Genomic DNA, 17,230 nt, shown 5'->3' on the forward strand with positions numbered 1-17,230 from the left:
TAAACGTTTTTTGGGTCTCTTGTTGCCTTTAGTGCGGACAGCCACACACCTTTCATCTCTTCAAGTCTAAGACAGGACCTTAAACTTAAGCATGGTCTTAGCTCATACTGTAATCCACTTGCCACCTTCATTATACTTATTTATTTTTGCTCTTTCCCTGTTTGTTAAAGGACGGTGTATTTATTTATGATATAATACCACCTAAAGCTAAATTAATGTTGGAAAAATGGTCTTTATATGGTGTGAAGATGTCTGTTTATCTCCTTTGCATCGTGGGCTCATCTCTGCAGTCGTGTCGTACAACAGACTGGCCACTGTGATTGTTCAGCCATCAATAGAAGGTGCAGGATCTTGTCACTTTTCTGAAACACAACTCAAACGCGTCTTTTATTTTCCATGGAGTTGTATAATATGTATTATACTAGAGAGTACATTATTTGGTTCCTGTTTTATTTATTGTGGCGTTAAGGATCGAGCCGGTATGCCTCTAGCCGAGCCGTCAGTATGTGGTAGAGGAGAAAAAGAGTCTTATATTGCTCTAAAATCTGCATTGTTTTGGTCTGTTGATTGTCAGTGTAACTGCATGTACCCTCCATAACACAACCATAACCTCAGTCCCTTTAGCCCTGAACACGAAGGAGTCAGTTAAACAAAAGGTTAACTTTTCTGTGGAAAGATATGGAACATATTGCTCTATATGACAAATCTCTGTTGCCACTTCTCTGACACTAAGTAGACAACCTGAACCTTAAGGAAAGTTTTCTTTCACGCGTCGTAAAGCTGAGGATGAGACTTGCTGACCAACCACGAACACTTTCTCTTTGTACCTCCCTCGATTTTTGGACTCTCGTTCCTGTTCAATATTCAATGTTCTGCTTGTAGAACTGTAAAAAGGAATACTGAATACTGAGGGCAAACATGTTTGGAAGGCATTTGCAGCCTATGTTTGTACACAAAAATGTTAAATAAAACCTCCTTGTATCTACGTAGATTAACGTGTTTTATTTCCCTTTCTTTATTTGACATTGACGCCTGCAGAAAGGAAGCTGTTCAAGCTGTCGCCTGTCACTTCTGCATAAACTTATTTGCATCATGGAAAACATTTAGACATGCTGGATGCAGCAGGAAACCAATAGATTTACATGAGAGTGGAATTCTTCATTTTGTTGACATTAATTAGATCTGTACCATGAAAAGAGCAGTTTATATAAGCTAGCTGTGGCACGCAAGACTCCAGCCCTGTTAGAAGACAATATTGAATAATGAGTGAAAAATGTAGTTATCAATATATCAGAATGTACCTAATTACGTAAACTTCTAAATATGTCATCTAGGTTGACCCCTGACCCCTCTGTTTCAGTGTTTGTTGCCTTTGCTTCAGACATTTGCATGTATTAACTACATGTTTGCACCTTCTGTATGTGTTTGACTTGTTGTAAGTATAGATCTAACTTCCTTTGTCAATTATAAACCTTCAATTTTGAGAGAGATTGAAGCTTTCCTGTTGCGGGGCATTTTTAAATTAGCCATTATTACGAAACTGTCATGATTTGGTTCTAGTTTCTATTTTGGGGGTTCTAATATTGGTGGTCTCTCGTGTTGATCCATGTCCTGCCTTTGTTTGTTTCCCACTTGTTTGATCATGTGACCTGCCCTTATTGTTTTCACCTGCCCCTTGACTGTTTCACCATTGTCTGATTAGCCTGACCTCCCAAGTGTATTTAGTCTTTGTGTTCCCCTGTCTCAGAGTCAGTTTGTACTGTCAGGAGTTTAGATATTAAACAAAAAGGTAGAAGGCCCAGATGCAGAAATCACAAGTCTGCAGCTGCGTCCTCTACCCCCCCTTTTTGCTTCAAACATTGAACTTGACAAAAACATACAACAGCTTTACTTAGAAGTGATAAACCACAATGTGTGGGAAGTAGTGCAACTGATTCTGCCAGTAAGGGCAGTACTACTCTTGTCACTGATTAACCTGACAGTTCCTCATGAGTTTTTTTCTAGTTTTTCTGTGGTATTCTAAAACGTACTACTTACTACTGCGCCATATGAAATGTCAGATTGAATATTACTAGGAGTATTAGTGGCAGTGTTACCTTAGCATTCCAAGCCCAAACAGTTTGGAATATGGTGTTTGGTCGATCATATCTCTGTTGTCACTTTATATCATTAGCATTGAATCTGGTATCATTGGAAAGGACGTGGTTGTGTTGGTCACTCTAGCACGTACAGCACGCCTGAGCTGATCCCACAAGGGTTCAATTGGGTTGAGGTCTGGGCTCTTGGCAGGCCACTCCATTCTCTCTACTCCCACATTCTGGAGGTAGTCTGTGATAACCCTGGCACTGTGGGGGCGAGCGTTGTCATCCAGATTGCAGAGGTATGGGATTGCCACTGGCTGCAGAATCTCGTCCCAATATGTTACAGCACTGAGATGGCCTTCAATGGTGACAAGCCTTGTTTTGCCAGTGATGGAGATGCCGCCCTACACCATGATACTGACCAGCCTGGTGACCAGCATGAGGAGGAGGTGCCAGGCTGTCGTGGCTGCATATGGTTCTTCTACCCACTTCTGAGGCTGAATCATCCAATCTCCCAAACAGCACAAAACAATTGAGTCAATACCAACAGGAGAATAATCTAAACTGTTTTTCAACGGGAGGAAAATTTGGCACGTTTTCCTTGGGAGCTCACCCACTTCTCAGATGTGCTGCTCATCCCACAAATGCATGATCCTTACAAATGGGACATCATTGGAAAGGGAAATGAACAAGCTAATCAATGCTAATAATACAATGACAGCAGAGATATGATTGACCAAACATCATATTCCAATTTTTTTTTTGACGAGTTTATTATCAAATACAGTGGCACAAAAGATACAACAATAGCCTATAATGTGGCAATCAATATGATGCAAACACCATGGCCCAGCATAATGGATACACAATGTAAACATGCGACCGAAATCTAGAAGTAATGTAGAGGGAATTTCAGCACTTTGTCTTTAAGCAAACACACATTTTACAGTTCCTCCTTTTGAGTGTGTGCGCGCTTTAAAGCACAGGGTCATTTATAGCAAACCACACAAAAGGCCTATGCTTGGTGGTGCGTAGCACGTGGTCTCAGTTAGGGGTTTCTCAAGTTATTTCGGCTGATGTGTTTATGATGTGAAACTCCGAGTATAAAAAAATTGATTCCGTTTTATTCTCGGGCTCTCTCGGGTCTCACTTTATTTTGCCCCCCACGATCTTGTTATCGGTTGTTTCCAATTGTCAATACCTCACTGCTTACCAAAAGACTCTCTCTCTCTCTTTCCATCTCTTTCACACACAAACACACACTCACCAGTGAGTTAGGGGGCGGTGGCGCGCTTGCGGCCGCGTATTTTCCTGTTGCAGAGTCTCTTCGCAGCTTGTACACACACCGGTAATATCTCAGCGGATTTACAACTTTTGTATCAGCTCTGTGTTGTCTTTAAACTAGAAGTGCCTTCCTGGGTATCAGTTTACGGTGTCCTTTTACTTTTTTTAATGTGTGCCAGCCAGGATGGTGATCACCTGAACGCGCCCTCTTATTTTCACACTCACCGTAAGGTAAGAAAAAGTGATTTGTTTTCTGCTCGTTCTTTTAATTTAACATGTTTGAAAGATGATAATAAAAGTGCCATGATCCCATAATTTATAGAAAATTCGTTGTTATTGGTTATTCTTTAAGTATTAAACTTCTTTCTGTGCAGTGTTAGGATTGTGGGTATTTTATGGCCACGAAATTAATTTGATATGTTTCTAAGGTTCATTACATAATGTCTTAGGCATATGCTTACTATTATTAGTACATTTAGTGATGACAGTGTGTATTTATCATAGTTTGAAAGGGAAAGTGCACTTCCACAGGATCGATGCTGAAACCTTTTCCCCACCACTTCACCTCTATTACATCCAACATCTAACTTTGCCTGCAGTGCAGTATGGCTCACATCATGTTGATGTCTGTCCCAGCTATTATACGCTGAATCAGGACCTCCCTCATTAGTTATCCACACAGTGTTTTCGCCTAATGTAACACAGCAGCTCTTCTGTGTGTTTTTCTTTCATTTTGGTGGAGCTGAGCTGGGACATTGATTGACAGGGCAGAGACAGATCGCCTCTGGCAGGATGCGCATTTTCTTATCACTTCCTACGAGGCCTCTCTAGGCACATTTAGCCAGGGCCATTTGAGTAGTTTTCTGTCAAAGCAGCCAACTGGAAGAAGGGTAAACAAAAAGGATCAGCGTGTAATAGCTCATGTTATATCCTATCAACTTCAGCATTGGGGAAAAGCTATAGGTGCAATTTAGTTTTGTTTTTACACCTTTGTAGTCTCTTTAGTTTTTAAACTTAAGCGCTGCAGATTTCCAAACTTGTCGGACAAACCCTAGCTCTTAAATTACTTTGTCTTTGAGTAGGTTTCAACAGCACAATAGAGAAAAAGTAGGACATGTTGTGATATTCTCCCTTTCAGATCTCCCAATCACTGTTAGAGCGACAGGGTTGTATGTGTAGCCAATGGATGTAGATTAAAGAAAGAACTGTGGGAAAAACTTCCATTAATGGTTGTTTTTGCTTTTATCTTTATAATTGCAACACTGGCACAGACTGTGCATCTTAACATTTCCATGTAGGAACACTAAAGTGCACTTAGGGCCTTAAGCATTCTTCTCATCCAGTATGTGAGGCCACTTTAAGTGAGAAGTTAAAAGCAGTTTCAGACAGGAAAGTGTTACCTCAAAAGGAAATCTATGGCATTTGTCCTTATGTTAATCAAATTACAACCATTTTACCCTGTGTGAGCTGTGCCAAGAAATGTAGTATCAATGCCCTAATCTTTGTGGCTTGAGAAGTTACTTACTGGGGAATTCCTACAAAGCTACACCCTCAATGAATATCGTCATGATGCCCAATGATAAACCTTATATGGGCATAAGAAGATTTTGAGGTTGAAGACTCCTCTACGCCTCATCAGCATCACCTGAATCATTGGATTTCTGACCCAGTGGGAGAAGCCTGCAATGGACAATGTTGTGTTTGAATTAAGGTTCAATTTTAAATTCCTATTCGCTGAAATATTTTGGTGTAAGTCACCGAAAATAGGTCAACGGTAACAGCTTGGCCCCTGTAGTGACAGAGTTTCCCCTTTGGGGTCACAGAATCATTTTGTGCAGTCAATCTTGTTGAATTTATCTTGTCAGACTTACTCATTGTATTGACTTTGGAAGGAAGTGGGTCATATTTACAAATCGTTTTTTTCTTTACATTGTAGTCAATAACTTTCTCTCTCAACATATGTCCCTCAATACATAAGCTTCAAGCTGATTTTGCGTTCCAACCAACAGAATATAATACATTATGGTCTATTTGAAATGGACCAATGAATTTAAGAGATTTACTTATGATTGACAGGTAAGCCTAGTAGTTTTTATTTTCATAAATGTATCAAAAACCAGGATCCATTAAAGCAAAATTCCAGCATTAGATGTAAAACACTTTGATGTTAGATAGAAAACAGCAGTACAGCAAAATACAACAGAATTAGCATGGTAGCCTATTGTTCAGCTAAGCGGGCACATTTCTCAAATTGTGTAGAAGCTTCTTCACAAACTGGTATAGTGTTAATTATGAATGAGCTTTTGAGGGCTAGTAAGCTAAATGTCGTCCAGGTCCAGCTCCATATAAATCCAAAGACATGAGAGTGGTACCAACCATTTGATATAACAACCAGTCCTGATTGATACTAAGAATGTTAGCCCATCAAAATAGGCTAAAACAGAATTAGCACAGTAGCCTATTGTTTAGCTTAGCTATCCACAGACATGAGAGTGGTACCACCATTTTATATAACACTATACACTAAGTGTTTGGGCCATACCAGTCCTTGTTGATACTGAGAATATTTGGCCTTCAAAATACAGCAGAACTAGCATGGTAGCCTATTGTTTAGCTCACCAAATAATTTCTTAGTACGTACAAACAAAAGAGTCAAGTAGTGTTAATACCTGAGCTTTTGGTAGTGCTAGGTATAATTTTGAGCTTTGGACAGAGCTAGGCTATCTGTTTCTCCCCGCTTCCAGCCTTTATGCTAATTAAGCTAAGCTAAAAGCCTTCCAGCTCTAGCTTTATATGTAAATCTACAGACATGAGACTGTACAAAACATATAACACAAGACACTAAGCGTGTTGGGTCGCACCAGTCCTGGTTGATACTACTAAGAATGTTAGCCCATCAAAATACAACAGAATTAGCATTGTAGCCCATTGTTTAGCTAAGCTAACGGGCACATTTTTGAAATTGTGTAGGCTTCTACACAAACTTTCACTGCGTCTTTACTTCTGTAAAACCACCACTTATCATTAATTTTCGTGAGTGGTTAAACAAAAGCGTCAAGTAGTGTTATGAGCTTTTGGTAGTGCTAGTAAGCTAAACGCTATCCAGCTCTAGCACCATATAAATCCGCAGACATGAGTGTTGTACCGTTTGATGTAACACCAGACACTAAGCACGTTGAGTCGTACCAGTCCTGGTTGATACTACTAAGAATGTTAGCCCATCAAAATACGACAGAATTAGTATGGTAGCCTATTGTTTAGCTAAGCTAAGGGGCACATTTCTCACATTCTGTAGGCTTCAAACTTTCACAACATCTTCACTTCTTTAATGTTGTCATATAGTTTCAGTTATTTCCACAAGGCTATGCTGAAGAGAAAGTGCTAATAATGCACTAGCTCACCTACACTATAAACACAGCCTAAGTTATTATTATCTGACATGATCTGGGAACCTGTCTATTTTTCTTTCTCACTCCCCTGAGCCGTCGTACCCCAGTAACCTAAATAACTTGGCCTACATTTCATTCACACCCTTTGTGAAGGTTATCTGAGGTTCTACCACTGCTAATCTGCTTATAACAAACAGGAAATTAGAAAAATACCCTGTAAAATGAAACAAAGATAGCCTAACAAAGGGATCCAGTCTTGGTAAAAATGGCTTTGTAATCTATAGGTGGTATATTTTATGTAATTATCAGTGATTTTAGAGGAAAGTATGTCATTGGCGGGAATGAAGAGTGGAAGGGTTTCGGGAAACTTTTCCTGAAATAAAAGGTGCATTGTTGGACTGTCTGCTATGGCCCCCCTGTGTGGAAAACAAACTGTCTCCCTGTCTTTCGGAGATAAATGGCTTTTTAGACCTGTGTGTGTGTGTGTCTGTGTAATCTGTTTGTACAGTCTATACCACTGAGATTGTTCTCACTCTCCCTTTCTCTCTCTCCAGACCAGTGCTCTTATTTTGGCAGTCTCCCAGACAAGTCCTTCTCAGTATTCTGCTGCCGTCTGTTACAAAGTTCACCAAACTGAACGGGAGAGAGACAACGACGTTGCAGAGGCAAAGAGGAAGACTGTCAGACTGGTATAGTGTGTGTTACAGTAAAAGGTACGAGTGAAGTCAGACATCACAACTGCGATGTTTGTGGTGGGAACTTCCTGTCTTGGCTCTCCTCCCATGACACAATCACTCTTCCCTTAAGTCACACCATGCGCTTAGGCAAGCAGGTATTTTGTCTAAAAACACGTCAAGCAGCCGAGTCTGTGGGATGAAAGCGCAACGAGAGCATCAAAGAGGAAAAACTAACCATGCTGAGGGATGACCAGCTGGTCTATATTTGCCTGGAGCTGGTGATCGCTCTACTGGCCGTGGCCGGGAACGTCCTAGTCTGCTGGGCCGTCTTCCTCAACTCCAACCTGCAGAGCATCACCAACTTCTTTGTGGTGTCCCTGGCTGTGGCAGACATCGCTGTCGGCCTGCTGGCAATTCCCTTCGCTATTACTATTAGGTATCATAACATTTGTTATAATCATCTCAAAGACAATCAATTTTGTCAATCAGTGTAATCCTGAATCAAAGTGTAATAAATCAAACTTAACCATCAGACTAGGACTGATTTTGGATGATAATTAATGAGATGTTCTATTATTTGTAAGACTATAATATTGACTCTTTGTCTTTTGTATCCTGTTATTTTTTCTTTGCTAAACAGCACCGGCTTCTGTGCCAACTTCTTCGGCTGCTTGTTCATCGCTTGCTTCGTCCTCATCCTCACCCAGAGCTCCATCTTCAGCCTGCTGGCTATCGCTGTGGACCGCTACATCGCCATCAAGAACCCACTCAGGTGAGAGCTAACGAAAAGGTCACATCAACCGCACTGAAAACAACAACAGTGACACATAGAACGATTTTCAACCTGATGCTCTCTTCACACGTGGCACTCAGGACAGAGGAGCGTGTGTAAACCATTGAGCCTCCTAAGTGTCCAAAGCGCATGTGGAGTGGTGCTGCAAACCCATTGAATTACAGAGGGATCTTATTGAATTAAGGCTATCCTGGCCGGCTGTGTGCAGACATAGATGTATGCTTCCACAGGCTTTATTAGGTTACGGCTTGTGTGCTGTTGGTGGGATTAAACCTGCTGCACGCTTTCATGTAAATTATCACCATGGAAATACAATTTCTTTGAAATAGCACATATTCTGCAACTTCCATCAAAGTACAATTCTGCAACAGATATGTTGACATACAATTGACTCACACTGCTCATGTGCGTAACCAAAGCCACAGTTGTAATACACGGCTGCATTCTTTGGGCGGATATTTAGTATGTAGTAAGCCACAGCAGGTGACACATTTGCATAAGCAGTTGCATAACGGCCTTTGTGTGTGTTTGTGTGGCTCACCCTGGTGCCACAACCCTGGCACCAAAGACGAGAGAGCTAATAATTCATCAGAGTTTAAGGACGCTTAATATAGCCTGCTGGCTGCCACCCTGCACACAAAAGAGCTCAGGCGTATGAGACAATGGCTGTAGGTGAGGTTATGTTACCAAGAATACTGAAGCTATTCAGGCTGATTTTCTAATTTTATCCCTGTAGCCAGATTTGCACATTCCTTCTGTCTGCATGAAGCAACATGTGGTTTAATACTTCCTAAAACGTCACAGTCTTTAGAAATACCAAATAGCATTTTTATTGTAGAAATATTTATAAGTTGAAAGAAGGATTTTGAAGCATGTGACTTTGTCTGCAAGTATTCCTCATAAGTCTGAATTGTTTTTCAGAACCACATGTCAATATTTTAACATAAAACTATTGTATATTTATATTAATATAATCTTATCAGTAGTTGTAAAAATACACAATATCAGTATGTTTGGTATGCAGCAAATATTCTCTTATCCAAGCCAGAGCAAGAGTTAAGTTACAAGCCATGAAAACAGTGTAATGAAAGGCTTGAATCTTTATGTTTAAGGATTTTCAGGCCTCATAACGTCCTCCATGTTAGTACAGTTGGTGATGTAATAGTATTTACATCATCTTAAAATTGTTGTACTTCACTGCACTGCTCAGAAGCTCATATGACACAACTGAGTGACAGATTCTTTGAAATTTCAGTTAATGACAAGGCTGAGATGAGAAACACATTTTCTGGTGAGTGCAGGAAGGAAATGCCCTTTATTGGAGATTTACAGTGTGCATAGTCACCGGACTGTTTGCAAAGTCATGCAACAACATTCTGCAAGACGCACACTGTGTCATCTCCTCCGTCTTTTATCATACAAGAAAAAACAAACATACAAAACTACTTTAAGAGGTTACAGTGTATTGAAAATCCAGTTATGCAAAACTTATAAATACAACAGAACATTTAAAATCTTGCTTTAGGTTTTTAAAGACATAATACATTGATGCTTGAATGCACAACGATTGTCTCCACGTTTCAATGCCCAAATATTGACTTTGCCTCAGAGGGATACCATCTCTCTGAGATTACACAAAAACAAATAGCTCTAATGTACTAATCCCTCTCAGGTACAACAGCCTGGTGACGGGGCAGAGGGCAAAGGGCATCATCGCACTGTGCTGGTTTCTCTCGGTGGGCATCGGCCTGACACCGATGCTGGGCTGGAACAAAGGTTAGTGATTTACTACTGTCACATATAAATTTGCCTTTTAAATGTTCTATCAAAAGTCTGTAGAAAAAATAAGATATATCTTTCACATTGTTCATTGGGTTTCTTAGAAGATATGACACCTAAGTTTTGGTTTACATTTGTGTCTTTACACTAGTTTAAAACCAGGAAATTTTACAACACTTTGATTGCTAACAAAAGTCAAGATTTAGGGCCTGTGTCCACTAACAGCTCTTTTCTATACAAAACCAATGCAGTGTTGAGCGCTCACATCCAAAGCACAAAGACAGCCTCTGCATCAGCTGTTTGTTTTCACTGCGCCTACAGAACCCTCAGTTCAAAATAGTTAAACTTTTGGAGCGTCGCCCTGCTTGTCAATATCACTTCTCCCTCAGGGACCAATCAAAATCAAGAAGGTATTGCAATATCAACTATCAACTATTAACTTTGTCAACAACAATGACAGAAGAAAAGCTGATAGCTTCATTTTTTCAAGGGTAATTTCCAGGTGTAGAGCTGCTGCTAATGCCATGACACAATTCTTTTCCATTGTTTTTATGTTGGCTTTGTAAAATTTACTTGAATAAAAGCAAATATTAAAGGGCCAGTTCGCCGATTTTCAACCTCAGTCATATCATGCTATTATGAGGAGCTAATGCCATTATGGTAGGAAAAAATGCAATTTGGCTCTGTGCCTTTGGAGGACGCTATCCGCTTCTCCAATGGGCCCTGGAAAACCTCCGCCAGACTACGTAAAACATGGCATCTGGCGGAGGCCAGGGAGCTCGCTAAACTACACTTCCTCAATCGAGGACGCCCGCCTCTGATGTCATGTGTTGTTTAAAATTGTCAGGTTTAAAATGTAGACTGCAGACCTGAAGATTTTTTAGACGATCCATCGGTATATTCTCGTCTTATTTTCGGATTCTTTACTCCACTGAATGCACTGGAAAACAGTAGTAATTCACTACAGTGTCTCTCGCCTGGCCGTTCCTTTCAGAGGGAGGGGCGCAATGCATGCTGGGTGTTGTAGGAATGTAGAACGGGCAAAACCATGAGCTGTTTGAACAACTTTCTCCACAGCTATGGCGCCAATTTTAAATATAATTGCTTCTATCGATTACAGAGAACACCAGCTTTGACTGACAGTGGCTTTTTCCAGGGGAGAATTGCTCCTTTAAACATACAGAGCAATTAAAAACAGATATAACGATCACTACCAAGGGAAGCAGAAGTGCCGCCAGACAACTTAGCAACAGTAAGCGCTGGTGAGAATCGCTCTGAAATTGTTAGTTAATTGTTGTTAGTGGAAAATTGACAGACTCTCGAGGGAAAAAAAACACATGAAATATGCATGCATATCAACTCACATTTAAAGAAAAATTTGTGTCTTTATAGAAGCATTTTTTATCTACGAAACAAATGCATTCGGTTGACTTTATTTAAATATAAAACTGGCATAACATCCCCTGGCTCTGTTGTTCAGGTTGGAACTCCACTGCTGCCGCCAGCAGCAACAGCTGCCTTGAAGGCCTGACCGTGTGCCTGTTTGAAGAAGTGGTCACCATGGACTACATGATCTATTTCAACTTCTTCGGCTGTGTGCTGGTGCCCCTGGTTATCATGCTGGTCATATATGCCAATATCTTCATGGCCGCACGGAGACAGCTCCGCCTCATGGGGCTCAAAGTTGCAGACGTACCTGCTCCTGGAGAAATAACCTCATCGTCAACTGCGTCACGTTCCACCCTGCAGAAGGAAGTGCATGCTGCCAAATCGCTGGCCATCATTGTGGGTTTGTTTGCTCTGTGTTGGCTTCCGCTGCACATCATTAACAGCTTCAACTACCTGTGTGAGGACTGTAAGCGCTCACATTTGTGGGTGATGAACATTGCCATCATCCTCTCCCATGCGAACTCTGTCGTGAACCCGTTGATTTACGCATACCGCATTCGGGAGTTCAGGCATACCTTCCGGAGGATCCTGTATCAGCACATCCTTGGACGTTGGTATGGACATGGGTTTGGGGTTGGGAATGGTGACAGCAGAAGTGTCGGGAGCAGCGACATCATGCGGACTTCCTCCCGTATCAGCAAAGAGGGTTCATCAAGTAGCACAGTGGTGAATAGCTACGTGATTGATCCCAGTCCAGATGGAACTCCGACAAAAGCTACTCATAAAGCTTCTTGTCATTGGACATCAAAGGTAGACGTTGCACCAAGCAGCTACGTACCCAACGGACACCAAATGATGGGTAGCACCCTTTCAGTAAAGCAGCCATGCATCATGGGATATGCTGCTCAGGATAGCATAGAGAGGGGAACAAGTGATATTTTACAGGTGAAAGACAGCGGGAGTTGCATTTCTTTTGTGAATGTTCAGGCTCTCTCCTTCAAACAGACTGAATGCACCTGCTCGACAGAGCTAACAGAAGTCTCATGACAAAGATATTTAAGTATTTAAATATTCTATTGCTGTAAAAATACATACGTGACATGAAAAATGATTAATGAAGCCTCAACAAATCAAATGCAAATCTGCGTCCTTGCACATTTGGTTGCATGTCAGTTAAATTATTTGCATTTAAATCTACAGAAAACATGTTTTTTCCACTGTACTCGCATTGCATTATTAAGAGACTTTGAACCTTTTATTCTTGAACTGCATTTTTTAAAATAATTTTGCATCAGGATTTGTTATTATCATTTTTATTGATATGGAAGAATTAAAAGTCTTAAGTGCTTGTTAGTTCACTGTTTTTCATCTGCCATGTAAATTTTGCCAAGAAAACCGAATGATTGTCAGTCACAACCAACTTTTATTGAACATTTCACCATAGAACTAGCTATATTTGCCTACACACTGTTATAGATAAAGAACATATAGGCTAATATGTCCTACTAAAACCTGCAGCTCAAGGTGTCATCGTACGTTAACCTAATTAGAGTAGATCGATGTTGTTTGAAGGCAACATTGCTGTCATTTCTTAAAGTGCTTGATAGCTACACAACATTTGATGTCACTAGTTTCATCAGCAATTTCTCAACTGCCAGGCAACATGTGTTCTTGCTGGTAAACGACTCTGACATGCGTCAAAGGCACCTAATGTATACCAGCCAGTTAGCAACCATCCATCCAAAACAAAGAGCTTGTTTGATCCATTCAAATATCTCTCCTGTAGTGAGTCAGGCTAGCTCAAATGGACAGCAGAAAAACACACACACACACACACACACACTTAAAGTGCGTACACATGACCACAAACTACTCAGCAAGAGGTGTTTACAGAGTAGCCTGGCTGCTGACGCCAGTCAATGAGCCTAATGCAATGGAAATCAAATGGAGGTTCATTTGATGATGTCTTTTATTATGCCATTATGCTTACTCTTTCCTCATTAAAAAGACCTTCCATTGCGGGAAAGACCTGCATTAAGCAACATTTACGTGCCTCAAAGCAATCCCAGAGCTGTGTCTCCAGGGATAAACATACATGGGTATGTATCCAGCTCATCTAGGTTTATTCAAATACTGAGCATAAAAGTTGTATATTACACTTTGTGGTTTGAATGGAGCCATTTTGTTTTAATGCTTTGTTTTTTTTAATGATTTTATGATAAGCATGAGATAAGGGTTATGGAAATTATGTGACTGTGGGTGATTCAGGCCGGAGTTATTTAAATGCAAAAATACCAAATAAAAAGGGACTGGAAGACAAAAGCCTTAGCAGCCTACGCCTGTGTCTACAACACAAACAACATCATTTGTTTTGTAATCACATGTAAGGCTTCAGCAGGGTCAAGGTTGACATGATGTCATGGAACATCGTCCAGTGGATATATAGGATGTAAATGAGGAATATCATTGGTATGCAAAACTTTTGCATGCTCTTTAGGAAGAACATGCTTGTTAACACAGTTCCTCAAAAGCAACAGGAATTTTAGATGTATGACTCTCTTTGCTTTCTCTTTGGCTAATGTAGTAAAAATAGATCCACAGTAATTTAATGAGAAACCACTTTAAAGAAAAACTGAAATGTAACAGTCTTATGAACAAAAGTCTATCAGCATGTGTAATGTTTGTGTATGTTGTGGGACATTGTTGGTTTGCACTGATACATAAACTCTTGCAATACTTCGGTGAATCCATGCCCAACCAGATAGTAAGTCATAAAGAGGATAGTTTGGTTTGAAAAAATACGAGTCCCACAATGCACCACTGGATGCAACAGGAAGCAGTTCATTGACCCGCTGTTGCATTGTGGGTAAGCGGAAAAAGGCTCCAAAAGGTACGCCAGAGCGACAAACGCACGTTGCAGAGTCGCAGAAGGAGAATTAACAACAAAGGAACCAGTTTTTAAGACAAAAGCAAGGTAATGTTCTCAATTTATTGGATGAAATAACCTTATCATAGAGTTTACACAACAGTGGCTTTAGTCTGTGTTGTTTAAAAAGGCTCATTCATTCAGTCGGCCATGATGGTTCCGTCTATTTGCTGAACTTGGAAGTTTACAATATAAAGGATTATATGTTTACGTACAACGTTTTTAATTCTTACCAGACTTAAATTTGACATAGTTTGTAACAGCTATATATTTTTTTGATAATGCATTTAAATTTTGTTAGATAACGTTGCATTGTTTTAAATTCGGGGAAGACCAAATTTAGCTTGTAAGCTATTGTAGCTAGTTAAGGCCATCTAGCGCTATTTCACTGCTTTTACGGAGAAAAAAAATGTATTAAGCTTGAATTTAAGCATTTGATACCGTATCCTACTACGACTTCAACTCAATTTTGTATTTTAAACAGGAGTGGCAAAGTTTTAGACTTATTAGGAAAAAACACCAGGGCAAAAGCAGTGTTCAGAGCGCACGGCTAATTAAGCTAGCTAATGGATTCAAACAACACAGGAGTTTTGAGTGATAAAACATAATATTTAACGGAACATTCATTGTCTGTAACAGAAAACATTATTAATGGCGTAAGTACTCAATTGTTCAATCTGCATTATATATATATAAAGGAAGACAGAAGGAAATGGCCCCATGGCAGCCATTCATCTTGGGACGGCAACCGTGTAACATTTCCTTGTTTTCAGGAACACTACTGAAAAATGTCCATCGGCGTACCAATCAAGGTCCTGCATGAAGCAGAAGGACACATTGTGACCTGTGAGACCAACACTGGAGAGGTGTACAGAGGCAAGCTGATTGAGGCGGAGGACAACATGAACTGCCAGGTTGGTCTTATATTAATAAAGCTCCCACTTACAGTCTGATTTTTGCACACCCTGTGCAGCCTTGACCTATTTTATGGCCCTTTCTTTTAACTCTTCCTTTGGTGTGGGTACTAGGTAGTTTAGAATACACTTTTTGGGCTGTGAGGGTTTAACTTATCTATATGTACAAATAGCTGTTATTTGGGATTGGGGAACAGTGGAGATGTAGTGTTGAGGGTCCAGGTTTGTTAACCTCTGATTAAACAGACATGTTTTTGTGTATACATGTGAGCATGCAATGCCATGTTTAGCTGTTCCTAAATTTACACATTGTCTGTCCCTACAGATGTCCAACATTACAGTGACTTATCGTGATGGCCGGGTGGCACAGTTGGAGCAAGTCTACATCCGTGGCAGCAAAATCCGCTTCCTGATCTTACCAGACATGTTAAAGAATGCTCCTATGTTGAAGAGTATGAAGAATAAGAACCAGGGATCTGGTGCAGGAAGGGGCAAGGCAGCTATTCTCAAAGCACAGGGTGAGTGGTTGCTCTTTTAAACCAGTGTGTCTCTCGGCTTTGTTAACCTCATCACAACCCTTTTCTTAATTCTAGCAGTTTAACCATCCAATCCCTTGTTTGTTGTTGAGTTATTCTAAGCACTTAAACATAGTTGTATATATTCCAGAAATTTCATGCAATTTTTATTTTGTCATTGTGATGATGTTGCCAACTTGAGTGACACTGATGCAGCATCAAATATGTTTAAGAGTCCCAAAGTATTGACTACAAAATTGTATTGAAGTAACATGCCCTAACGTGTCTATACATGGTAGTCAATAACTTTGAGGCATGTAAAAAGTAATTCAAATGAGAAAACAAGAGTTATCCCAGCATCACTTTGACAAAAAGCAATTATTCTGGGTTATGTTAGTCCATTGTATTGTGCATGTGTTTGTTATTGTACTGTCCTGATTTTTCTGAAATATTTCCTCATTTTTCTCTGCAGTGGCTGCAAGGGGTCGGGGCCGTGGTGGAATGGGAAGAGGCAACATCTTCCAGAAGAGGCGATAACTGCTCCAGCTGTGTTGAATATTGTTGCATTGTATAGTCTTTCGTTTTTTAATCTTGTCTTCTTTGGATTGAATATCTCGGATTTTGTTTGCAATCTTATGCTTTGCAGTTTGTTTCTTTAATTTCATTTTTTTTATGGAAATAAAAATTTTTCAATTTGATGCGTGCTGTCCTCTGGTTAACTCAACTTGGATATTCCTATTGATCACTTATATTTTTCTCACTAAAGGCAAAATTTGCTTGGTTTTTAATTCACTACCAGTTATTCATGTTAACTTTCAAAATCCTACCTGACACAATCAGATTTTGCATCATATAATTTCTTGCATGCAAGATGATGAAAGATGCAGCGGAGAATAAGAATAAGAAAACCTTTATTGATCCCTCAATGGGGAAATTTCCAGTCTAAACAAAGCAAAGAGACCGGCAACAAGGAATACAGGGTGCACAATATAGTCAACAGTTAAACAAGTCTGAAACGGCAACTTGCTGATTATATAATGTTTGAGTTGTTGCATATGTTGTATTTCACATTTAATAGAGAAGGTACAGTGCACATAAATGTTTAACATGTACATTGAAAGTACTTGTAGTATTGCACATAAGATTGGAGTGTTGATATTTTACATACACTTCATGATACAACTTCACTCAAATTTGACCTGAAAACTGCTGACTAATTTATTTCATCAATCTTTCCTCAGTCAGCAAGAGAGACAGTGAATCACTGCAAGTTTGTGAATTTGTGACAGCATGTTTCATATAGGAAATATCACTATACACTGAACAAATAACATTAATTGAATGAACTCCATTGGCTGTACGGAGGATGTTAAAATGTGGGTACCTACTAACTATAACATTCTTGACTAAACATTTATCAAATGTGGAGGTGAAGATACCTGTAAAAGGTATTATGCCATGTAATTCAAAATTAAATTGCTAA

General features: G+C 39.9%; 2 protein-coding genes across 2 annotated transcripts; both read left to right on the top strand.

Moving 5' to 3' along the window:
• The first annotated feature begins 3,506 nt into the window (after nucleotides 1-3,506).
• On the top strand, nucleotides 3,507-12,636 carry LOC138602131 (adenosine receptor A2b-like). The gene is made up of 5 exons (XM_069673530.1): nucleotides 3,507-3,596; nucleotides 7,309-7,867; nucleotides 8,072-8,203; nucleotides 9,897-10,000; nucleotides 11,484-12,636. The coding sequence occupies exons 2-5, from the start codon at nucleotides 7,668-7,670 to the stop codon at nucleotides 12,437-12,439; spliced, it is 1,392 nt and encodes a 463-aa protein (XP_069529631.1). The 5' UTR covers nucleotides 3,507-3,596; nucleotides 7,309-7,667; the 3' UTR covers nucleotides 12,440-12,636.
• Nucleotides 12,637-14,262: 1,626 nt separating this feature from the next.
• On the top strand, nucleotides 14,263-16,445 carry LOC138602205 (small nuclear ribonucleoprotein Sm D3). Its single transcript, XM_069673632.1, has 4 exons — nucleotides 14,263-14,366; nucleotides 15,092-15,232; nucleotides 15,558-15,750; nucleotides 16,220-16,445. The coding sequence occupies exons 2-4, from the start codon at nucleotides 15,107-15,109 to the stop codon at nucleotides 16,282-16,284; spliced, it is 384 nt and encodes a 127-aa protein (XP_069529733.1). The 5' UTR covers nucleotides 14,263-14,366; nucleotides 15,092-15,106; the 3' UTR covers nucleotides 16,285-16,445.
• The last annotated feature ends 785 nt before the right edge of the window (nucleotides 16,446-17,230 follow it).

This window comes from Semicossyphus pulcher, unplaced genomic scaffold (genome assembly GCF_022749685.1).
Source record: "Semicossyphus pulcher isolate SPU_LCO1_2020_fin unplaced genomic scaffold, fSemPul1.0.p SCAF_22, whole genome shotgun sequence".
NCBI lineage: Eukaryota > Metazoa > Chordata > Actinopteri > Labriformes > Labridae > Semicossyphus > Semicossyphus pulcher.

What these genes read in the sequence shown, in the direction of transcription:
- LOC138602131 (XM_069673530.1), top strand. Translation starts at nt 7,668, where the DNA reads ATGCTGAGGGATGACCAGCTGGTCTATATTTGCCTGGAGCTGGTGATC. An exon ending in GCCATCAAGAACCCACTCAG is followed by an intron (nt 8,204 to 9,896) that starts GTGAGAGCTAAC and finishes AATCCCTCTCAG; the next exon opens with GTACAACAGCCTGGTGACGG. An exon ending in GATGCTGGGCTGGAACAAAG is followed by an intron (nt 10,001 to 11,483) that starts GTTAGTGATTTA and finishes TCTGTTGTTCAG; the next exon opens with GTTGGAACTCCACTGCTGCC.
- LOC138602205 (XM_069673632.1), top strand. Translation starts at nt 15,107, where the DNA reads ATGTCCATCGGCGTACCAATCAAGGTCCTGCATGAAGCAGAAGGACAC. An exon ending in AGGACAACATGAACTGCCAG is followed by an intron (nt 15,233 to 15,557) that starts GTTGGTCTTATA and finishes CTGTCCCTACAG; the next exon opens with ATGTCCAACATTACAGTGAC. An exon ending in AGCTATTCTCAAAGCACAGG is followed by an intron (nt 15,751 to 16,219) that starts GTGAGTGGTTGC and finishes TTTTCTCTGCAG; the next exon opens with TGGCTGCAAGGGGTCGGGGC.